This window comes from Alexandromys fortis, unplaced genomic scaffold (genome assembly GCF_014885135.2).
Source record: "Alexandromys fortis isolate MF-2015 unplaced genomic scaffold, M_Fortis_MF-2015_v1.1 scaffold_55, whole genome shotgun sequence".
NCBI classification, from domain to species: Eukaryota; Metazoa; Chordata; class Mammalia; order Rodentia; family Cricetidae; genus Alexandromys; species Alexandromys fortis.
The window spans coordinates 8,859,876-8,879,225 of NW_026067936.1; the positions used below are offsets into that span (position 1 = coordinate 8,859,876).

Genomic DNA, 19,350 nt, shown 5'->3' on the forward strand with positions numbered 1-19,350 from the left:
AGGTTTTCTGCCTGTGTTTTCCTCTTGTTATAGTTCCCTGGCGCAGAGCTGGAGCTCAAACCCAGGTTGTTCTCGTGCGTGCCGGGCACGAATTCTCGACCACCGAGCTGCATCCCCAGACCATCTGATCTTAAAAGCAACCATATGTTCTTACAAACATAGGAGACTTTTCCTCCACAACGGCCAAACATGTTTTCTAGGGAGGCTTATAGTCCCAATGGCTACATAATAGTCATCCTCCCCCGACTTTGATGAGTAACCACAACTCAAAACATCTCACACACTTCGGTCTCAACTGCCCAGTTTCCTACAATGTTTATCCTTCTAATCTCACAAACAAAGGAATTTCAGCTGGGCACATAATTCTAAGCTTCCACGCTAATGAAGACTGAGAAGGTACTGCTGTTCTGGCCTAAGTGGGGGCACAAGAGATTATCTGTAACATTTAGGCTAGGCTTTGAAAGCCAGTGTTGCTCCTCTCCTCTTTCCTGCTGTGTACACCAGGACCATGGCAACCGAGGAGCCTAAGATGGAAACAACCTGTTGAAGATAGCCGGGCATCAAAACAGGAGATCCTCAGCCATGCTTGGGAGCTCACACCTGCAACCCCAGCACTTGGGAGGTGGAGGCAGAGGACACAAACACCGACTGCTTATGCAGCAAGTGTGAGGTGAGCCTGCACTACACGACAAAGTACTAAAAACAAAAACCAAGAGCCCAGTGCAAGAGCCCTGGCAAGCATGAGGACCTAAGTCTGGATCCCCCAAGCAACCATACACAAGCCTAGCGGGGTGGCAGCACCTGCAACCCCAACACTGGGGAGTGGTTTAGAACCCACATTATTTTATTTTCTGCTGCTGTGCCCAAGTTCATACACACGCGTGTATGCCCGCCAGGTTCGAACACTGTAATTGTCACCTCAATGCTTAACTCACTGTGTGTGATACGTGAAAATTTATCAGCTTGTATTCAACCTTCAAAGAGAGGGCTGGCAAGATGGCTCAGTGGGTTAAGGTGCTCGCTGCCAAGCTCCACCACCTGGGTGTAGCCCCCATGACCTACACGATAGAGAGAGAACTGACCTCTGACCTCCACATACAAGTCCTTCCAATTTGCGATTCTGCTTCCATTTCTATGGAGGAGCTGTGTAGCTCTTGCTGGATTACAGGGTCATCATGTCTGGTTTCTCTGCGGAACCGTCATAATTTTCTCATCCCAGCCTGCCCCATTTTGCATTCCCATTAGCAGTGCAGTACGCAAGAGTTGCTGGGGTTTTATCCCAACACTTCTTAAAAACAATAAATAAATAAATATTAGCCATATTGCTGGTGTTTGGCCATCATCATGAGCAACTAACTGGGGGTGCACAAATGTGAGGTGTGAGCAGCCGACAGAGAGTCTATGTTCTCCTAGTCACTCCCTAAAGAGCCGTAGGCGCCACTCTCTGGCTCTATTTACAGTGGTGCCGAGCGCGGAGCCCACTCTTCATTCTCAGCAGGTCGCCCTGAGGATTTTCAGCCTAGGTTTAAAAAACAAAACAAACCAATGGTGTGCTATAGCCACGAAAAGGGTAGAAGAATCCTAAACTTGGCAGAACTGTTAGAATGAAAAAAAAAAAAGCTCTGTTCAGGAAAACAGACTAGAGAAGGCATTCCTCATGTCACCGGAGTTTACACAGAACAGGTGGAGAGGCGGCCAGCCGTTCCTTGCCCATTAATGGAAATGCTCCAGAGACCACAGTCAAGAAGACAGATAAGCTGTTGTCTTCACAGATTCACCCAGCCCCCTTGCTCCCTTTCTTTGTTACATTTTCTTCCTCTTGACTCTGAGAGATAAAAACCTCCAGAAAATTAAGATGAAAAAAAAATTGTTTTGAACGATTTGTGTCATCAGCATTTCTTGTTCATGACGTCAGTCTCTTGATAACTAGAAGTAATTTTATAATCTGGTTCCTCTTGACAACATACTTTTGGAAAATCAGCGAGAACTGGACAGAAAAGGGAAACTTAACCACCTCAGTGCATACAATGGCTAACAATGTTAAACGATGTGTTCTGGGGCTTCGTGCACCACGTTCTCTCTGGTCATGCAGGAGACAGGAAGCAACAAGAAGCATCTAGACTCCTTGCTACAGAGACATGAAGAGAGCGAGAATAATACTTTCCGCCCTTGAGCCTCGCTTTGTAGCACATTCATTTCCTCCCGTAACTCTCCCTCTCCCGTGTCTCCGCGTGTCTCCACAGTGTGGGTCTGCGGTGCCTCATCCTGCTTCTGTAAACCTTCAAGTCCTGCAGCCTTTCCCCTTATCTCCCCACCAGGCTGGAAGGCTTTCCTGTTTGGTCACTGCGGTCTGCTCCCAAGCTGTAGCTTCTTCTCTTTGTCTGGCCCTTGGCTGCGGGGTGGGAGTGGGGGTGTCTGGCCCTGCGCCACCGACCGGAAGCGGAAGCCTGGGGCAGCTGTTACACTTCCGGCCACAGCCTCAAGGGCTGCCATTGCTGCAAGTCGGGCCAGCACCTCTGGCAGACCACGTGAAGCCCTGTACCAGGTCTAGCTTCCTTCCGCGGTTAGGTAGAAGGGCCACAGGCGGCTGTGGCTACAGTAGAAGGCCAGGCAGAGTCTTCATAGTCAAGTCTCCATCACTCCACTGACCAGTGCTTAATATTTCTGGATGAAGGGTCCTTAAAATTGCTTGGGCAAGTTTCTCTGACCAAGTTACTTACAAACCTGACTGAGTTGATGGCATTTGGGCCCGCTTTTCTTACCCCTTGGAATAGTAAACACCATCAACTTCCTGGTTCCACTTAGTGTATTTCCCTTGACTACACAGGAAGGATATAAGAGAAATATGTAGGTATACTTTGTATCTGATAAGGGTTATAGGAGGGACCATCCGAAAATTTGGAAAGAAAACAAGATAAGCATTTGGCTCAGACCTTTCCTGGCTGTACTATTTTTAGAAACATGTTTTCTGTTCTTTTTACCAAAAGCCAAGAGAGAATGTCAGGAAGAAAGGGGAAAGACAGGAATGAATAACAATAAATAGCTAAAATTATACTCTAAGACAAAACTGCATAACACATAAATCAATTCCTATGTTTAAAAACAGTTCTTAAAAAAAATGACTGAAACAGTCATCTGAAGTAAGCTTGTTTTTCCAAATGTCAGCCTGATAAAATCTATTTTAATGTTTTGACCTATAATCTGGACAACTCCAGGTCAAACTGCCACACATATCATGATGAGGGAGTACAGACACTTAAAGGCTCATTACTTATTCAGTTACATTCACGAAGCGCCCATGGACAAGAACCTCTGTTGGTACAAAAGCCCATTCTCTGAGTTCAGCGTGGTGACTTACAAAAAGAAAGCGTAAGCAAGTTGGAGCTGTGTGGAAGGCTGTCATGGCATCAACGAGCTGCAGCCCACAGCAAACCCTCGGCCTCAGACAAGCACTGAGACTGAAGGGCGTGACAGAGAGTACTAAAGCAGATCTGGACTACCACGGTAGTGCCAACTCGCCCTAGGCAAGAGAGAGACTGTGCTCAGAGCAAACACATTCCATCTAAGGCTGTCAGAGAACCCAATGAAGAAAGAGGAATGAGGACAATAAAGGAACTGAAAAGTATGACACAAAAATTGTTGGGGAACCAGTGAGGTGACACCATCAAGTCTGACAACCTGAGTTTGATTCCTGAACCCATGTGATGGAAGAAAAAAACACAATCCTACAAGACACAAACACAAACACACAAGGTATAGCCTAGAGGAATGACGGTAGCTCGCAGCTCCCAAGACCTGATCGATAATGGATGGGTGTCTCCTCTGGAAGTCCAGCCCTCAGCAAGTGCTTCAAGACCCTTTTTATTTTCTGCCATTTAGCCTAGCAGAGATTATAAATCCCTTGAAGCCAGCGATATCTTCCCCCTCCTAAACCGAGAGAATATTTAGTTTAACTTGGTATTTCCATGGATTTCTGCAAACTGGCCAACAAAAGAAAAAGGAAAAACAAAAACAAAAGGCCTAAGAGAACTAAACAGCATTTACTCACATCATGATGAGCTAATTAGAATTTTCAGAAATACAGCACAATTGCCCTCCGGTGGTGGTGCACGCCTTTAATCCTAGCACTTGGGGGCAAAGGTAGTCTGATCTCTGACCTCCGAGTTTGAGGCCAACCTGGTCTACAGAACAAGTTCCGACACAGTCAAGGCTACACTGAGAAACCCCCAAAACAAAGAAACAAAAGAAATATAGTAGAATTTCTTTTGCTACTGGTAGGAACAAGGAATGACAAACTCCCTCTTACCCTCCCTCACATACAGTCTTTGGTGTGTGTGCCTAGGCATTGTGAAAAAGACAAAGATCCCACACTTACTAATGGGCTTAACATCACAGAATTTTGAGTATGCTGTTTTCTCAGAGACCTTTTTACAAGCTAGGAAGGTAAACCGACTCTGGGCTCTAAAGAGTGTTGTCATTGTTCCCCCTACAGACGTCATCATTTTAAACACAGTCAAAATGTGAGTTTAATAGCTTAAAAGCCATGGCCCTTGTTTGGCCCGGCAATTAATGACTTATTCAATCATTTTATTCTAGAGATAACTTAGTTATCACTTAGGACACATATATGCAATAAAGACAGAACCTGGAATTCAAGCCATGTACTTAGTATGTCAGAAGTTCATCGGTTCCTACCATATACAACTAATTAGATCCTGTGCATAATGTGTGTATAATACCTATATACAAAGATATAAATATACGATCATCCCGATGATCCTGACATTATAACTGTCCCCATTTAACACCTAAAGATAAATGAGGTTTCGTGTGCCCAAAGCCAATCCTTCAAAGTATGGGTTTTTAAACCTAGGCTGTGCAGCTCCAAACCCTTTGTTCTCCTTACTAGGCTGGGCCACTTTAAGCAGCATCTCACAGTTCTCCAGTCTCAAGGACCACATTTCCCACGTGTTTAAAAAGGCACAGGAGGGAAAACATGCTTCACTGCTAAGAGCCAAGGGCTTCAGGCCCTTGACCTACTGGTTCAAACAATCCTAGAACAAAGAGCTATTCTTAGACATGTATCAGCAAATCTCAGTAAGTCTTTTGGAATTAGTTTTTCATAAATTATTACCCTTAAAAGTCACAGGACAATGTTCAGGTGGATAACTTATAAATTACCCCAAATGTTGTATAAAAACTCTAGAATGAGAAAATGCATCCACAAAAAAAGGGAATATTTTTAAAATCAAAATAGAAAAATCTCTATTTTGCTTCCTTTGGGGTTATTTATTTGTTCCAGAATTAAGTGGCCATTGGAAGATAAATTTTTTTCAACATTCTGTTAAGTCATCTTAAATTAGGCCCCGGAAAGAAATGGAATCTCTTTTAGTAATGACTTGTTTTCTTTGAAAGTTCATGCTTGGGTCAGCCAAGTTTTAACGGTAAAATTATATTGCTTGTGTTGTTCGTCAAGTGGGGAGGGGGAGCCGTTGGCTATTTGACTCAACTGCAGGACGGCTTATCTGGCTGTTATACTTGAAAGGGGTCTATTCTCAGGCAAAAGACATCAGCATTTGAGAAAAGGCTTGCCCGGCGTCTTTTTACTGGACAGTCCGTGTAGAAGACTCAAGAGAACATCAGTTCTCCAAGAAAGGGATGTTTCCAGAGTCAATCAAATATCCAAATTAAAAGATTTTCCTTTGGTATCATGCTGCAAATGAGGCGGCCAACTGTGTAGTGGGGTGTGTGTGTGTGTGTGTGTGTGTGTGTGTGTGTGTGCCTCTGAGACGGTCTTGCTGTCCTGTAACTCTTTAGGATTTCAGGGGTATTCCACTACCCCCTCTAATGCTGCCACCTCCTGAGACCATCACTGTAAGGAGAAGGCATCACTCCACTCCAGGAAGCACAGACATTAAGTAGTATCCCATGGCTCTATCCCTAAGGCACCCTATTTCTTTAGTCACTAGAGCACAGGGTCAGCGTTCTGCTGAAGAGAAAACATAACCAAAAGACAGGACCAGCTTTTCTGCAGTTTGCCATCTAACAGAAAAGTTATGAGCATCTCATCGCAAAATGAGGGGGAAAGTTACATTTTTGGCTGGACTCAGTTTATTGAAACTACAGAATTACTTCAACTAAAATCCAACCATTGGAAGCGAGCCTTGACATCTGAGTTGCCCTCCCCCTTCCCAGGTGAAAACCTTCTGCCAAGCAGTAAAACCAAGGACCACCTGCTTTTTTTTCTCCACCTGAACGCACCTTGCAGCCATACCCTACTCTGGAGCCACGAGTAAAATAAAGCTGAGTTCCCAGCAAGTTCCCAGCCAGCCCTTCACTCCACGGCTCTCACTCATAGTCAGGGACTGAGTGAAGCTGAGAAGTAAACCCCAAAAGCACTGTCATCTACACTTAAAACACACACACACACACACACACACCGATGACTTCTCCTACAACAGAATGCATATTGTCTAACCAAGGAAGAAAACAGCCTTGTCTTTAAATTTCGGCGGTTTGCGTAGTGTTTTAGCTCATGAGATACAGTGTTTGGAAAATGAGTGAATTATAAGATATTTAAAAATGAAGCGCATAGCTCTTCCATCAAGTCAACAACCATGTTGGCCTGCAGGACAACCTACTAAATAAACAAGGTGCTAGGGTAAGCCTGCCTCTCGCAGAGAGGGTTAAACAAAAGATCACTCCGTCTTTCCACGTAATAACTGAGATCGGCCACTAGGGGCGCCGTTGCGCACACAGCACTCAGGAGTCCCGTTAACTGCATTTTTGTTCTTTGACACACTTCATGCAGTGCCTTAGGAAAGGGGTCAAAGTTACTGAGTAACTCAGCAAGGGCTGGCTGCTTTAGATCTGAATCTAAATTCCCAAATACACTTCCCTGGCATGCACCATTAAGGCCCTGCATTCAGCGCAACTGTGCCTTTCCTACATTACAGAAAAGCATTGAAACATGTGACTACATGTGTGTCCACAGGCAGGACAGTCTACAGGACGATTCTCTCCTGTGCTGCTAACTTACGTCATTTCAGATTTTTTTGATTTGCCAACCCTTGTGTACAACTATAATCCAAAGTATGTTTAATTTTTTTTTCTCCAGCACAGAGGGTCACATCCGGCTGTGGTATGTGCTGAGGTGCCCTGATAAGCTACAACCCTCCCCTTTTCCTTGAGATGGGTAAGGCGTGGTCTCAGATTCTCTTCCTAAATTGAAGTTACAGCAGCTTGGGTACCACGTATTAAATTACTCTTATTTAATATCTTCTCTCCCTCCTGCACATTAGGCCTAGCACTAACACAAACAGGCAGACGTTTTGAAAACAAAGGACAATGGCCAACGTGCATGTCATTGTGAACATGGAATCTAGCAATAACGGTGCTGTGTACGCTGAGCTGCAAATCTTAACATACGCAGTCACCAGTATTCCGAAGCACAGAAGGAAGCAGCCAACTGCTAGGGACATTTCGGACTGGCCCTAATGGGGTGAACTTTGATATAAAACGACTGTTTTTATATTTTATTGCAAAAACTTTGGGCTGTGTGTTTAATCAACCCCTGGATTCTGACACTTGTTATCTGAATTGTCCTATTTATTTTTTGGGGGGGAGGGGGCGGGGTGGACTACCCAGGAGGTTGGGGTTCGACTGCTTTGCATGAAGCAATCAGAAGGAAATGCTACAACAGAAAGCTTCCGAGACACAAGCTGTGTCTCTGAGAATAGGGTCTCCTAAACAGAAGGAGAACAGAGGTCCCATTCCCCCACCCCACCCACCCCCTTTCAAACCTTGTCATCCACGTGACCACCATGTCATTACTGACACAAACCCTATCACTCTAGCTAGCTTCAGGGGCCTCTGCTTCTTTATCTGTAAAGGGAAATGAGGCTATTGAATTTTTTTTTTCAGTTCTAAGATACTATTATGACTTTCACAGGGTGTTTGTGGCTTCCAGACAAAGATATTATGGAAAGCTACACACTCCGTGGTTTTGTAAAATCACTGCTTTAAAAGAGGGAACAAATGTCCCTAAATGTTACAAATTAAGGCTACAGAATGTGACCTCCCTGCCCTGTCTCCTTCAAAGCTTTCTGGGGCTACTGAGAAAGAAACGTTGGGTTTGACAAGAGATAAACCATCGTGTACAGAATGTCCTGCCCCACCTCTCTACGTCCAATACAGTAGAGTCAAGATGTAGAACCCTCAGCTCCTTCTCCAGCACCACGTCGGCCTGCACGCCACCATGTCCCACCACGACAATGGACTAAACCTCTGAACCCTCAAATAAATGCTTCCCTTTATAAGAGTTGTTGTGGTCACAGCCACAGAAACCCCAAGTAAGACAAAGCCCTATAAAAATAGGCACTTCTTAGCCAGGCACACGCCTGTAATCTCAGATACACAGGAGGCGGACACAAGAGGATGGAGGTCTGGGGCCAGCCTGGCAACTTAGCTAGTCACTGTCTCAAAATACAAAATGTAGACATACACTTTCCTAGCAACCTTCAGCCCTACAAGAGGCCCATACTGTGGTCTGAACTTGGGAAACGCAGAATCAACTCAGTTTCTGAAAGACCTAGAGCATTTTCTCCAACCCTGCCATTCTTCCCAAGTCTCTCACGTACTCCACAGCAATACTGCTCAGCATCACTGGGGATTAGGATGGTTTTAATGCATGCTCAGTCCTACGGCAGACTCAGGGGTCTGCATGCACCGACCTCCAATCCAATTCCCCCAGCCCCTACAAGACAAGGAAGCAGAGGCACAAAAGACTCATTGCTCCAAAAGTCATCAAGTCAGAATCTGAATCCTGGCCTTTTAGCCCCACAGCCCACTTGTTTCAACTCCGGCTGGCAAACCCTCCTTGCACCTGACTCTGGGCTGCGTGATCAAAGACGCTGAAGACAAATATGTGGTTTACAGGCAGCGGCGTCTGCCAAACATATAAAAATAATTACAGCGTGATATGTGGGCTCCAACAAAGGCCTTCAAAACTCACTATGGAAGCGGGGAGGCTGCCCAAGTTCAGGAAGGCCCCACTCTGACCTGGGTACTGAAAGATGAGCAGGCACTTCTGGGGTGAAGCAAAGGAAGAACATTGCAGGATGTGCCAGGTGCACAGGGGTGAATGAGCTCAGGGAATCTGGTGGGGGGAGCATGGCACACCTGAACACACCAAATGGACTCCTCTCCTATAGATTCCTATTTGGCTACTGGTGCCCAGAAATGCAGGGTCTGCCCCTGAGGTGATTAACGTCCTCCGGGTCTGTGTATTCCGTCCCTTTGGATGTTCACTTCAGGCAAATGCAAAATAGTCCTGAGCGAGCAAGAACTTAAGTATAGATGGTCCCAGCTTTAGGCTGATGCAACATAAAATGTTTTTGTTACATGATGTGAAAGCCACACATTTGTGTGCATCTAATGCCGATTTTCAGACTCAAACTATACATGTTTTTCATTTTCTTTTTTTTAAAAAGGGGCTTATTTTCAACTATGTGTAAGTCTGTATATCGAAGTGTGGGTTTGTGTGGGACGGAACAGGGCGCAGGGGGACCAGAAGAGAGTGTCAGCTCCCTCTGGAGCTGGAGTTCCAGAGGCTGTGACAGGAGCTGACTAACACTCTCTGCTGAGCCATCTCTCCAGCCTTGTTTTCTTTCTTTTTGATATTTTTGTTTGGTTGTTTTGGTTTTTGAAACAGGGTCTTCTCTACATCACTGTGGCTGTCCTGGAACTTGCTCTGTAGACCAGGCTGCCCTCAAACTCTCGAAACCCTCCTGCCTCTGTTTCCCAAGGGCTGGGACTAGAGGTGTGGCCACCACCCAGCTAATTTTCCCTGCTCAGCTTCACTGTGAGTCTCTCCTGAGCTTTTGGGCAGTGGCAGTAAGCCACAGCTTCCAGTCAGTCGGGGGCTGGGATTCCACAGTGTGACATGTGGAGAAGCCAAGATATTGGGCACGTGAGATGCACTCAACACATTTTCAATTTTCCATATTCTCACGTGGGCTTTATCAGTACACAGTCCCCATGCTATTCAAGGAGCATTTATGTAATAAACAACCCGGGGTTTTAGACCCAAGGCAGTGCACACAAAGGGACAACGGTGAACTGTTTTCCTCATAAGCTGCACTCACTCTGAAGGCCAAGTAGGACCCTTAAAGGGTTAACAGCAGGTGTCACCAGATTCTCCAAGATGTCAATGACCTCTCTCCCACCCCCAAACAGCAACAACAACAAAAAGTCTAACTTTAATCCAGCACTCGGGAGGCAAAGGCAGGTGGATGGCTGTGAGTTCGAGGTCACCCTGACCTACAGAGAGAGTTCCAGGACAGCCAAGGCTGTTAAGTGGAAAAACAAAAAAGAAGTTGTGACCCTTTTGCAGGAAGGGTGTCACTGGGCGGGGGTGGGAAGGGTGGACTTTGAAGTTTCAAATGCTCAAGCCAGGTCCACGGTCACTCTCTCTTCCTGCTGCCTGAGGATCCGGATGGAGAACTCTCAGCTACTTCTCCAGCACCATGTCTGCCTATGTGCCATGCTCCCCGCCATGATGATACTGAACTAACCCTCTGAAACGATAAGGAAGCCCCCAAAGAGTTGCCTTAGTCATGGCGCCTCTTCACAGCAATAGAAGTAAATCCCTGCTGGGCACACCTTTAATCCCAGCACTCGGGAGGCAGAGGCAGGTGGATCTCTGTAAGTCTGAGGCCAAGCCAGATCTACAAGAGCCAGGACAGGCTTCAAAGCTACAGAGAGACCCTGTCTCAAAAAACAAACAAAAAACAACCAAAAGGAGGAGGGAGAGGGGAGGTCCGATTATGAAAGTCGACCATACAGGACTCCAAATGTTCATGATTTTACTAATAACACAGTGTCCAACCCTCCCCATTTGTAGCCAAATTCTCCTAAGAAAGCTTTCTCTCCAGTGTGGGTCAAGGTGGAGAAATACAGGCAAGCTGGAGCCACAGGCTAGGTCCAATTCTTTTCAACTAATCTTTAAAAGAAAACTCAAAAGTAAGCCACACTTCAGGAAAGCTCATTTTAATTTTCTGGCACAAGATTAAAAGGCTGACGACCCTCACCCCACAGTGGAAAAGGAACCACTAAGTTTGAACCCAAGGAGCCTTACTTACAGTGCTCTAGTTAGACCCCCGGGGAGGCATGAACACAGGCCCAACACCTGCCAGTATCCTCGAATTTTACATCACCAGCACCCCCACACCCCAGCCTCTGCTGTTCAGGTCCTTTATTGACGCCAGCTTGAAAGCAATGCACAGGTCAAGGAGATGGGGGATGGGGTGGGTGGACTGTCTTGAGTAAGGCCCACCAACTGCTGTGGGACATGTGGCTCAGGGGCAGGTCGTGGGCTTTACATGAGAATGCCCTGTGTTCATTTATCAGAGAGAAAGGAAAAAAAAAGATTAGGAAAATGGGATGGGAGAGAGGAGAGGGAGGGGGCAAAGGAACCATCATGGCTGTTAGCCAATACCTGGGTCCAGCTGTCAGTCTTGATCCAAGTGATGTGAACCTAGGCAAGATACCATCTTAGCTGCTGGGACCAAAGGAGGCCCTCCTTAGTCTGTTAAAAAACTGTTTAGAGCACTACCTGGACCTGAGCAGGCATTACACAGATATACCAACTTCCACAGTTCCCTGACACTATCCCAACGCTGGTGAGGAAAGGCGTGCCTGGGGTTGGACTTTATCCGTCTAGCACTAGGCTGTGAAATGAACGCCAAATAGTCGCTCCAGGGCAAACAGCTGAGCTAACGCTGGACGGAGAGGTAGTTTGTTTTCTTCTTTCTGTTTTGTTCCACAAGACAGCCCTGGCTGTCCTGGAACTTGCTCTGTAGACCAGGCTGGCCTTGAACTCAGGGATCTGCCACCACTCCGGGCTTAGGAAAGGTATTTTAAAGAAAATCAGGAAACCAACATAAGCTGAAAAGCTCTTAGGACGTTAAAACCCCTTGAAGACACTGATTTCTATGAAATAAGAAGAAGCTGATATTATTTTATTATCGTGTGCGTGGAGGTCAGAGGACAACTTTTGGGAGTTGGTTCTTCCTTCCTCTTTGGGTCCCGGGGACTGAACTGAGGCTGTCAGGCCCATAAGCAAGCACTTCCACCTGCTGACCCATCTCGCTGGCCCTAAGAGTTAATATTTAATAACAGGCTAATGTGGATGTTTGTTTTCAGCTGAAAAGTAAAAGGAGTGTCAAATCTGGAAAGAGAACGCTCATGATTCAAGGACACAGCAAACAAGAGTTATATGTTCCTGCACTTTCACTGCTTTCCCAGGGCTTTAAATTACCACATAGGAGCTGGGTTCTCTTAGTGTTGGACTATTTGAAAGAGTTACCCCCCCCCTCCATTTCTGTACCAGACAAGGGCGCAAAGTGTTTTACACACTGATATTCCCCTTAATCATCACAACTCCATAAGGTAGGCACTGGCACTATTGTTCTTTTCTCAGAAATGAAAAAAACTGAGGTTTAGAGAGGCTAAAAGTTAGCAGTCAGGAAGCTGGGGAGGTGGCCTTGTGGTTCTGAACCCTTATTCAGTTCCCAGCACCCACACGGCAGCTCACAATGGTCTCTAACTCCTGGTCCAGAAGATCCCGTGAGCCCTCTTCTGGCCTTTGTGGGCACTGCATGCAATGTGTTACACAGATGCAGGCAAAATCATTCAGTATGCGTTTCTAAAAAGCCAGCACTACAGACTGTTGGGGAATATTGTTGTCAGGTGTGTGACTTTTGTTTACGCTGCATTTGCTTAACTCTATGAAGCTGTGGTTCTTTGTCTGCCTAAACACCTGACAGGCCTAATAAAGAGCTGAATGCCCAATAGCAAAACAGGAGCAAGGATAGGTGGGATCAGCAGGCAGGGAATATAAATAAAAAGCGAAAGCTGGGCAGGGAAGAGAAAAAAGGAACAAGAGAACAAGGAGAGGAGGACATCAGGAGCCACCCACAGAGTGAGAAGGGAGGCAAGATATATAGAAGAAAGAAAGATAAAAGCCCAGAGGGAAAAGGTTAATATAAAATAAGAAAAGCTGGCTAGAAAAAAAGCCAAGCTAAGACCGGGCATTCATAAGTAATAACAGGCCTCCATGTGTAATTCATTTGGGTGCTGGGTGGTGGGCCCCTTAAAGAATAAAGGATGAGCCAGGCGGTGGTGGCGCACACCTTTAATCCCAGCACTGGAGCCAGAGGGAGGCAGATCTCTTGTGAGTTCGAGGCCAGCCTGGTCTACAGAGTGAGTTCCAGGACAGCTAGGGCTACACAGAGAAAACCTGTCTCGAAAAACCAAAGCGTAAACGATGACACAACAGTCGCACCCAGCTGTTGTAGGAGGCCGCCCAGACTCCAGAAATAACCGCACAAAATCTCTATTAATTAAATCACTGCTTGGCCTCTTAGCTCTAACTTCTTATTGGCTATCTTTTACATCTTAATTTAACCCATTTCTATTAATCTGTGTATCACCACGAAGCTGTGGCTTACCGGATAAAATTCTGGCATCTGTCTCCAGAGAGGCTCCATGGCTTCTCTCTGACTGCCTCCTTTCTCCCAGCATTCAGTTTAGTTTTCCCCGCCTCGCTCTGTTCTACCCTCTCATGCCAAATCGTTTTTTTATTAACCAAGTCGGTTTTTTTATTAACTAATGGTATTCGTGGCATAGAGGGGAATCCCACATCACCTAGCTATCAACCTAACCTACTCCAGACACTCTAGGTTACAATGTTTCTGATTTCACAGAAGCTGGGTTTACAGACTCATCTCTCCACAGCCATCTTCGTTTCCTGTCTCAACCCCTCTTCCAAAGGGAACAGCAATGGCTTCCCACTTCTGACTCCATTATTCAAATTCTGTCATGGTAGGGTCTTTGTAATTAGTGATATAATTGGGATTCAGCCATAAGTTATATTGTTACTCCTAATTTGTACACCTGGCCTCAAGGAAACTCAGTAGTTCCCCTCTCTGACCCAGCAGCCATGAGAACAGTTTCACTCTCAACCATTTGGTAGCTACAGTAACCTATGGAAAATTCCAGAAACAAGCAAGCCGTAAGTTTTAAGTTGCATGTTATTCTGAGTGTCCTGATGAAATCTCACCCAGGATATGAATCATCCCTTTGTCCAACCCGCAGATTGCTGTTTGCAATAACCCATCTCTCATGACAGCCATCAAGTACCACGCCGACAGCCAGGGTACTATGACGCCTGCTCCCTCCTGCCCCAGGAAAGGACAAAAAGAGGTGTATGCCAGAGAAGCCCCGGAGCCTTTTTCGGGGAAAGGGTTAAATATTTTAGGCGTTTTACCTAATTGTTATTGTACCATCTTATCCTAACTGCGAAAAAAGATCATTATATACCTGAACTATAAACTCAACAGTAAGTACTGGAGCAAGAGAGATGCTCACTGGTTAAGACTGCTCTTTCAGAGGATGGGAGCTGAGTTCCTGCACTGGTCAGCAGGCTCTGAACTCCCTATCACGCCATCTCCAGAGAGCTCTAATATTTGCACACTCATGCATGCCCGTTCACTCTAAATACTGGATGGGGAAGCAGGGCTTGAGTGCACTGTTCCTATACAAGCAAGCCCAGCTGGCACTTCCCTGGTTCTCTGGCTTCCTTCACCAGATCCAAATAGAGGTCAGTACCACTGCACCTACAAAACTAAGCTAAATAAACCTATTTTCCTTATTTTACGCATCTTCTGATCTCACATTAAACCAAGAAAATGCAAATAAACAGGCACGACCCGCAGTCTCAGACTGTGGATAAGGCAGGTAACAGCTGGCAGACAGCAGCCCACACAGGAAAGCAGGTGTCAAACCAAAGCTAATGGACTGGAAAGGTACTGCAGACCACAGAGGGCTTGTCTGCACTGTCTGAATACAGACCCTAAACCCCATAGTGCTGCGCTCTCCTTCCCCAAAGCATCTTATCTCTTCCCAACTGATTCATCCACAGCTTGTCTCAGAAGAACCTAAAGTAAGCTTAACTTGTTCAGGAAGTCCTTCACCCACGGATTCTTTGGTCCAGGTGGTTACAGTGGGCTTAAGATATAAGAGAAATGAAAATCAGTAAGAAAGGACAAAGACAGGCTCAAGGAGCCAGAAATGGGAAGAACAAGTGGCCTTCCTGCCACAGTAGATGGCCCTAAGAGCTGGGGTGGACAGGCCTAACCCCAGTTTCGCCTGTTTCCCCTTTCCATACACCAGTCCTGACCGGGTCCCCTCTGAGGTAGCTAGGCAACCAGGCCCTGCACACACAAAGAAGAAAGAGGTGCCAAGCCCTGCCAGACAGGTCTTCAAACAAATGCAGAGCGCAGAACTGGTAACCTATAAATACCCACAAGGTGATGGAAACAGATAAGGGCTAAGCGTTACAGATGTCTGATTCTAGATCTCCAACAGAGGAAAATAAAAAGAGCCCGTGGAGCCGGAGACTGCTGGAAAGGGGAGCTGGTGGAGGAGGCCATCAAGACACAGCAGGCTTGATTCTGTACCCAAGTGTCCAGCGGACACGGTGGGGAGGTCTGAGCCTGGATCCTGTAGAAAACACTTTACTGTTCAGAGAGACCTGGAGCCAGATGCTGGTCCTCACCCCTCCTTGGATGGCTGAGATGAACAGAGAACCCTCATAAAGAATGTAAATTAGAAAGCATTTCACTCAACTTGCTTACTGAGTTACTTGGGCACAATAGCAGGCCTAAACAGATATTTATTGAAAACGTTATTTTGGCTAAAGCACATTCACTTACCACCATTCAAAATGAAACTGGGGGGTTATCCACCCCAGAAAGACTGAGCCTAAGGGCTTTGCTAAGGCAGAGCTGTGCCAAAGAACTATTTATCTACCCAACCCTCCATTTTTGTTTAAGAAGGCATTTGTTACATGTTTTGCCCTGTGGCTTTTGTGTGTTAATTTAAATAAGAGGAAAGTTTTTGAAAAGGAGCAAAGAAACTGAGTTCAAATAGATTATATATATATAATTTCCTCAGAGTATCTGGTTAAATTTGCTCAGGGGAAAAAAAAAGCTGGGCAGTGGTGGCACACGCCTTTAACCCCAGCACTCAGGAGGCAGAGGCAGGAGGATCGCTATGAGTTCGAGGCCAGCCTGGTCTACAGAGCAAGTTTCAAAACAGGCTCCAAAGCTACAGAGAAACCCTGTCTCAAAAACAACAAAAACAAACAAAAAAAAACCCCAAAACTAATGTAGCTCCAGGTGGTGGTGGCGGCGCACTTGGGAGGCAGAAGAGAATCTGAGTTCAATACCAGCCTGGTCTACACAGTAAAACCCTGTCTTTAAATAAATAAATAAATAAATAAATAAATAAATAAATAAGGTGATTTTGCTTTCTCTGCAATCCTATGTGGCCCCTACAGAGAAATGCGGAGGGCAGCTCACACTTAAACAAAGCCCAGGTCAGTAGGAAACAAGAGCAGGCGACCCTACCCACCTCACGCAACCGTGACTGAACGTCCACCAGGAATGACCTGGCTCTGCTATTTGCTGCAGCACTTTGCCTTTCTCAGACTTGGGTGACACAGTCCACCTTGCTGGTCCACCCCATGTCTGAGAACATACAGTGTGTACCTAAAAAAGACGGACTTTCAAATGTACGGTTATCTAATATACACGTGAACGCCTGGATACAGACATTTAAAGCTGAGGGTTAATGAGAGGTTGATCTGAACAACACACCCTGTAGAAGATTCCCGAAAGTACCAACAAAGCTGAGAAATTTACAGAGAACCCGGACCGCTGCAGACTTGCCTGTCCTGTGCTTTGGTTGCTGGTACGCGGTGACAGGTTTCCGGTGTCAGGAAGCTGATCTGTATGTGATCAAACATGCTTTTCCCCTTAGCTCCAGCTCAGATGCCCAACAAAAGGTTCTGTGACTGGCCAGCCAGCTCATACAGGGAGCCCTAAGGCGAGCCAACTAACTTTGCCAAACCTCCCTGCAAGTCCACACACAGAGACTCCCAATCTCCTTATCTCTACCCTTTGTCTTTGTTTTCTTCACAATTCAGCAGAAACCAATTTAAAGAAGGAAGGCCAGCTAGAAAGAGGGCTCTGCAGGTGGAGAAAAGTGTTTGCCACCAGGGCTAACTGAGGCCTCGGATTGGTCCAGGTCTCTTGGTGAAGAGATCAGACTCCCCAAAGTCTTCTGACCTACACACATGCACGCACATACACACATAATGTAAGAAAAGAAGAAGAGATAAAGCATAGAAGGAAATTTTAATTTTTTTTAAAAAATGGGTATTTTCATGAGTTTAACAGACATTTTAAACTTTTGATTCAATTCACAATGCCCCTGAAATACTAAGGAGTGATAAGCTGATCTGACTTTCGAATATGCTCTCTCATCTGGGCTCCGGGGACCCTCTTCCCCCTAAGTAAGGAAGTATAAAGGGGACAGAGGACATGACTGGATTTACATAAGCCTTTTTTTTTTCTTATTCTACCCGCAGCTCAAGCCTAGTGAGTGTGCGGATTCCCCCCCACACACACACACACAAACCGGTTTCCCTGCGACCTCTCTGATTGGTAATGAGAAATCGCCAGATGCGATTCTGCCTTGCTATGAGTTAGAGCTGCATGTAAACAATCCAGAAACCTTAAGTTAAAAATGTCTCGGTGTGGCCTTAACCATATCATTCCTCCTTTCTGGACTTAAATTTCCTTATCTGGCGATCTTGTCTTTTTTAAAATCAAGAGCATGAAATGAGTCTGAATACAGGATAAGAAAAGCCCCTTTTCCACAGTTCTTTTCAAAATAAATTGTGGCTTTATGTCCAAGTTCCATTACATTCAAATTCTAAGGACAGAGTAAATTATTAAGAACAAACAGCAAAGCTGGGCGGTGGTGGCGCGCACCTTTAATCCCAGCACTCGGGAGGCAGAGGCAAGCGGATCTCTGTGCTCGAAGCCAGCCTGGTCTACAAGAGCAAGTTTCAGGACAAAGGGCTACACAGAGAAACCCTGTCTCCAAAAACAAAACAAAGAAAGCATAACTCTAGCCCTAGGGGGATCTGACACCCTTTTCCGGCTTCCATGGGAACCAGGCACTCATGGTGAGCAGATGTACACTGCAGACGAAACACTTACACATAGACAGAATTAGTTTAATAACCAACAAATGAGCTACAGCTGTAGTATCACAACACAGAGTAATCTAAGACTCAAGTCCAAACCCAAAAGCTTGGTTGGTGGCACACACCTGTAATCCCAATACTTGGACTGAGGTAGAAAAAGGGTGAGCTACAGGTCAGCCAGGGCTACACGGGTTAGACAGCCAGGACTAGGGAGACCTGGCACCATCCACTTGCTGCTATTGTCAGTATTCCGATTTTTAAAAACCAGGGACTGGTCTAGTCCAGGTTGACCTTCAACTCCCTTTAGACAGGTTGGCCTTGAGCTAGGAGATCCTCCTGACTCAGCATCCCAAGCACTGGGGTTACAAGACGCCACTGATGTGGGAGTGTCATATATCAATCTGTTGATTTCATTGGCTGAGCAATAAAGAAACTGCTTGGCTTAGCTTAGAGCATAGATGGGAGGAGGAAACAGAATAGAATTCTGGGCGGAAGAGGAAGTGAGGTCAGACTCTGCTCTGCTTCCGGAGAGACCGGACAGCTCTGCTGGAGCAGAGACGCCATGCTCAGCTCTCCTGGGTAGACGCAACGATGGATGGAGGCTAGAATCTTCCTGGTAAGCGCACCTTGGGGTGCTTACAAACATCATTAGAAATGGGCTAGTCCAGGTGCGAGAATTAGCCTGTAAGGGTTAGAGTTCATGGGCCAAGCAGTTCTTTAAATGAATACAGTTTGTGTGTTGTTATTTCGGGCATGAGCTAGCCAAGTGGCTGGGGTGTTGGGGACGCAGCCCCGCCGCTTCTTATTTCAACACGCCACACTCCCATCTCATCTTTTTAGGTAAAGAAAAGGCAAGCTGTTGTGGTATCTGTAAGTTTGGTTTGTTGGCGTCGTTTTTTAGCCTTTTGGAAGCAGGTCTCTGCGGAAGCAACCACAGACCCTAGCTAGCAGTTACCGGGTACTAAACAGGGAAGGCAGTAAGAAAAAAAAAAGCAGATGGCATCCCGTAACTTGAATCCGGTAAACACAGTCATGTTGACAGATTATTTTGCCTTTATGAAAGAAGTACCTGACCATGCCAGCAAGCTCTTCAGTGATCATAAATAACCAAAAGATCTGACATACTGTATCTCTCTGTGCCCCTGAAGGACAAGCTTCCCTCACCAAACTAGGAGAGCAGAAAGCATCTCTGAGCCCGCCAAGCACCAGGAGTTAACGCTAATTCCACTAAT

The 19,350-nt window shown here is 45.9% G+C and overlaps 1 protein-coding gene across 10 annotated transcripts in view; it reads right to left on the reverse strand.

Annotated features, from left to right (window-relative positions):
- The window catches only part of Rbpms (RNA binding protein, mRNA processing factor), a 138,534-nt gene that overhangs the window by 92,189 nt on the left and 26,995 nt on the right, over nt 1–19,350 (reverse strand). The window contains exon 1 of one of the 10 annotated variants that reach the window (XM_050146706.1): nt 13,512–13,565. The exons of the other annotated variants lie outside the window; for them this stretch is intronic. Coding sequence (XP_050002663.1) covers nt 13,512–13,550 — 39 coding nt within the window. The 5' untranslated portion in view covers nt 13,551–13,565. Of the gene's footprint in view, nt 1–13,511; nt 13,566–19,350 lie in introns of those variants that run through there. 10 annotated transcript variants of the gene reach the window in all.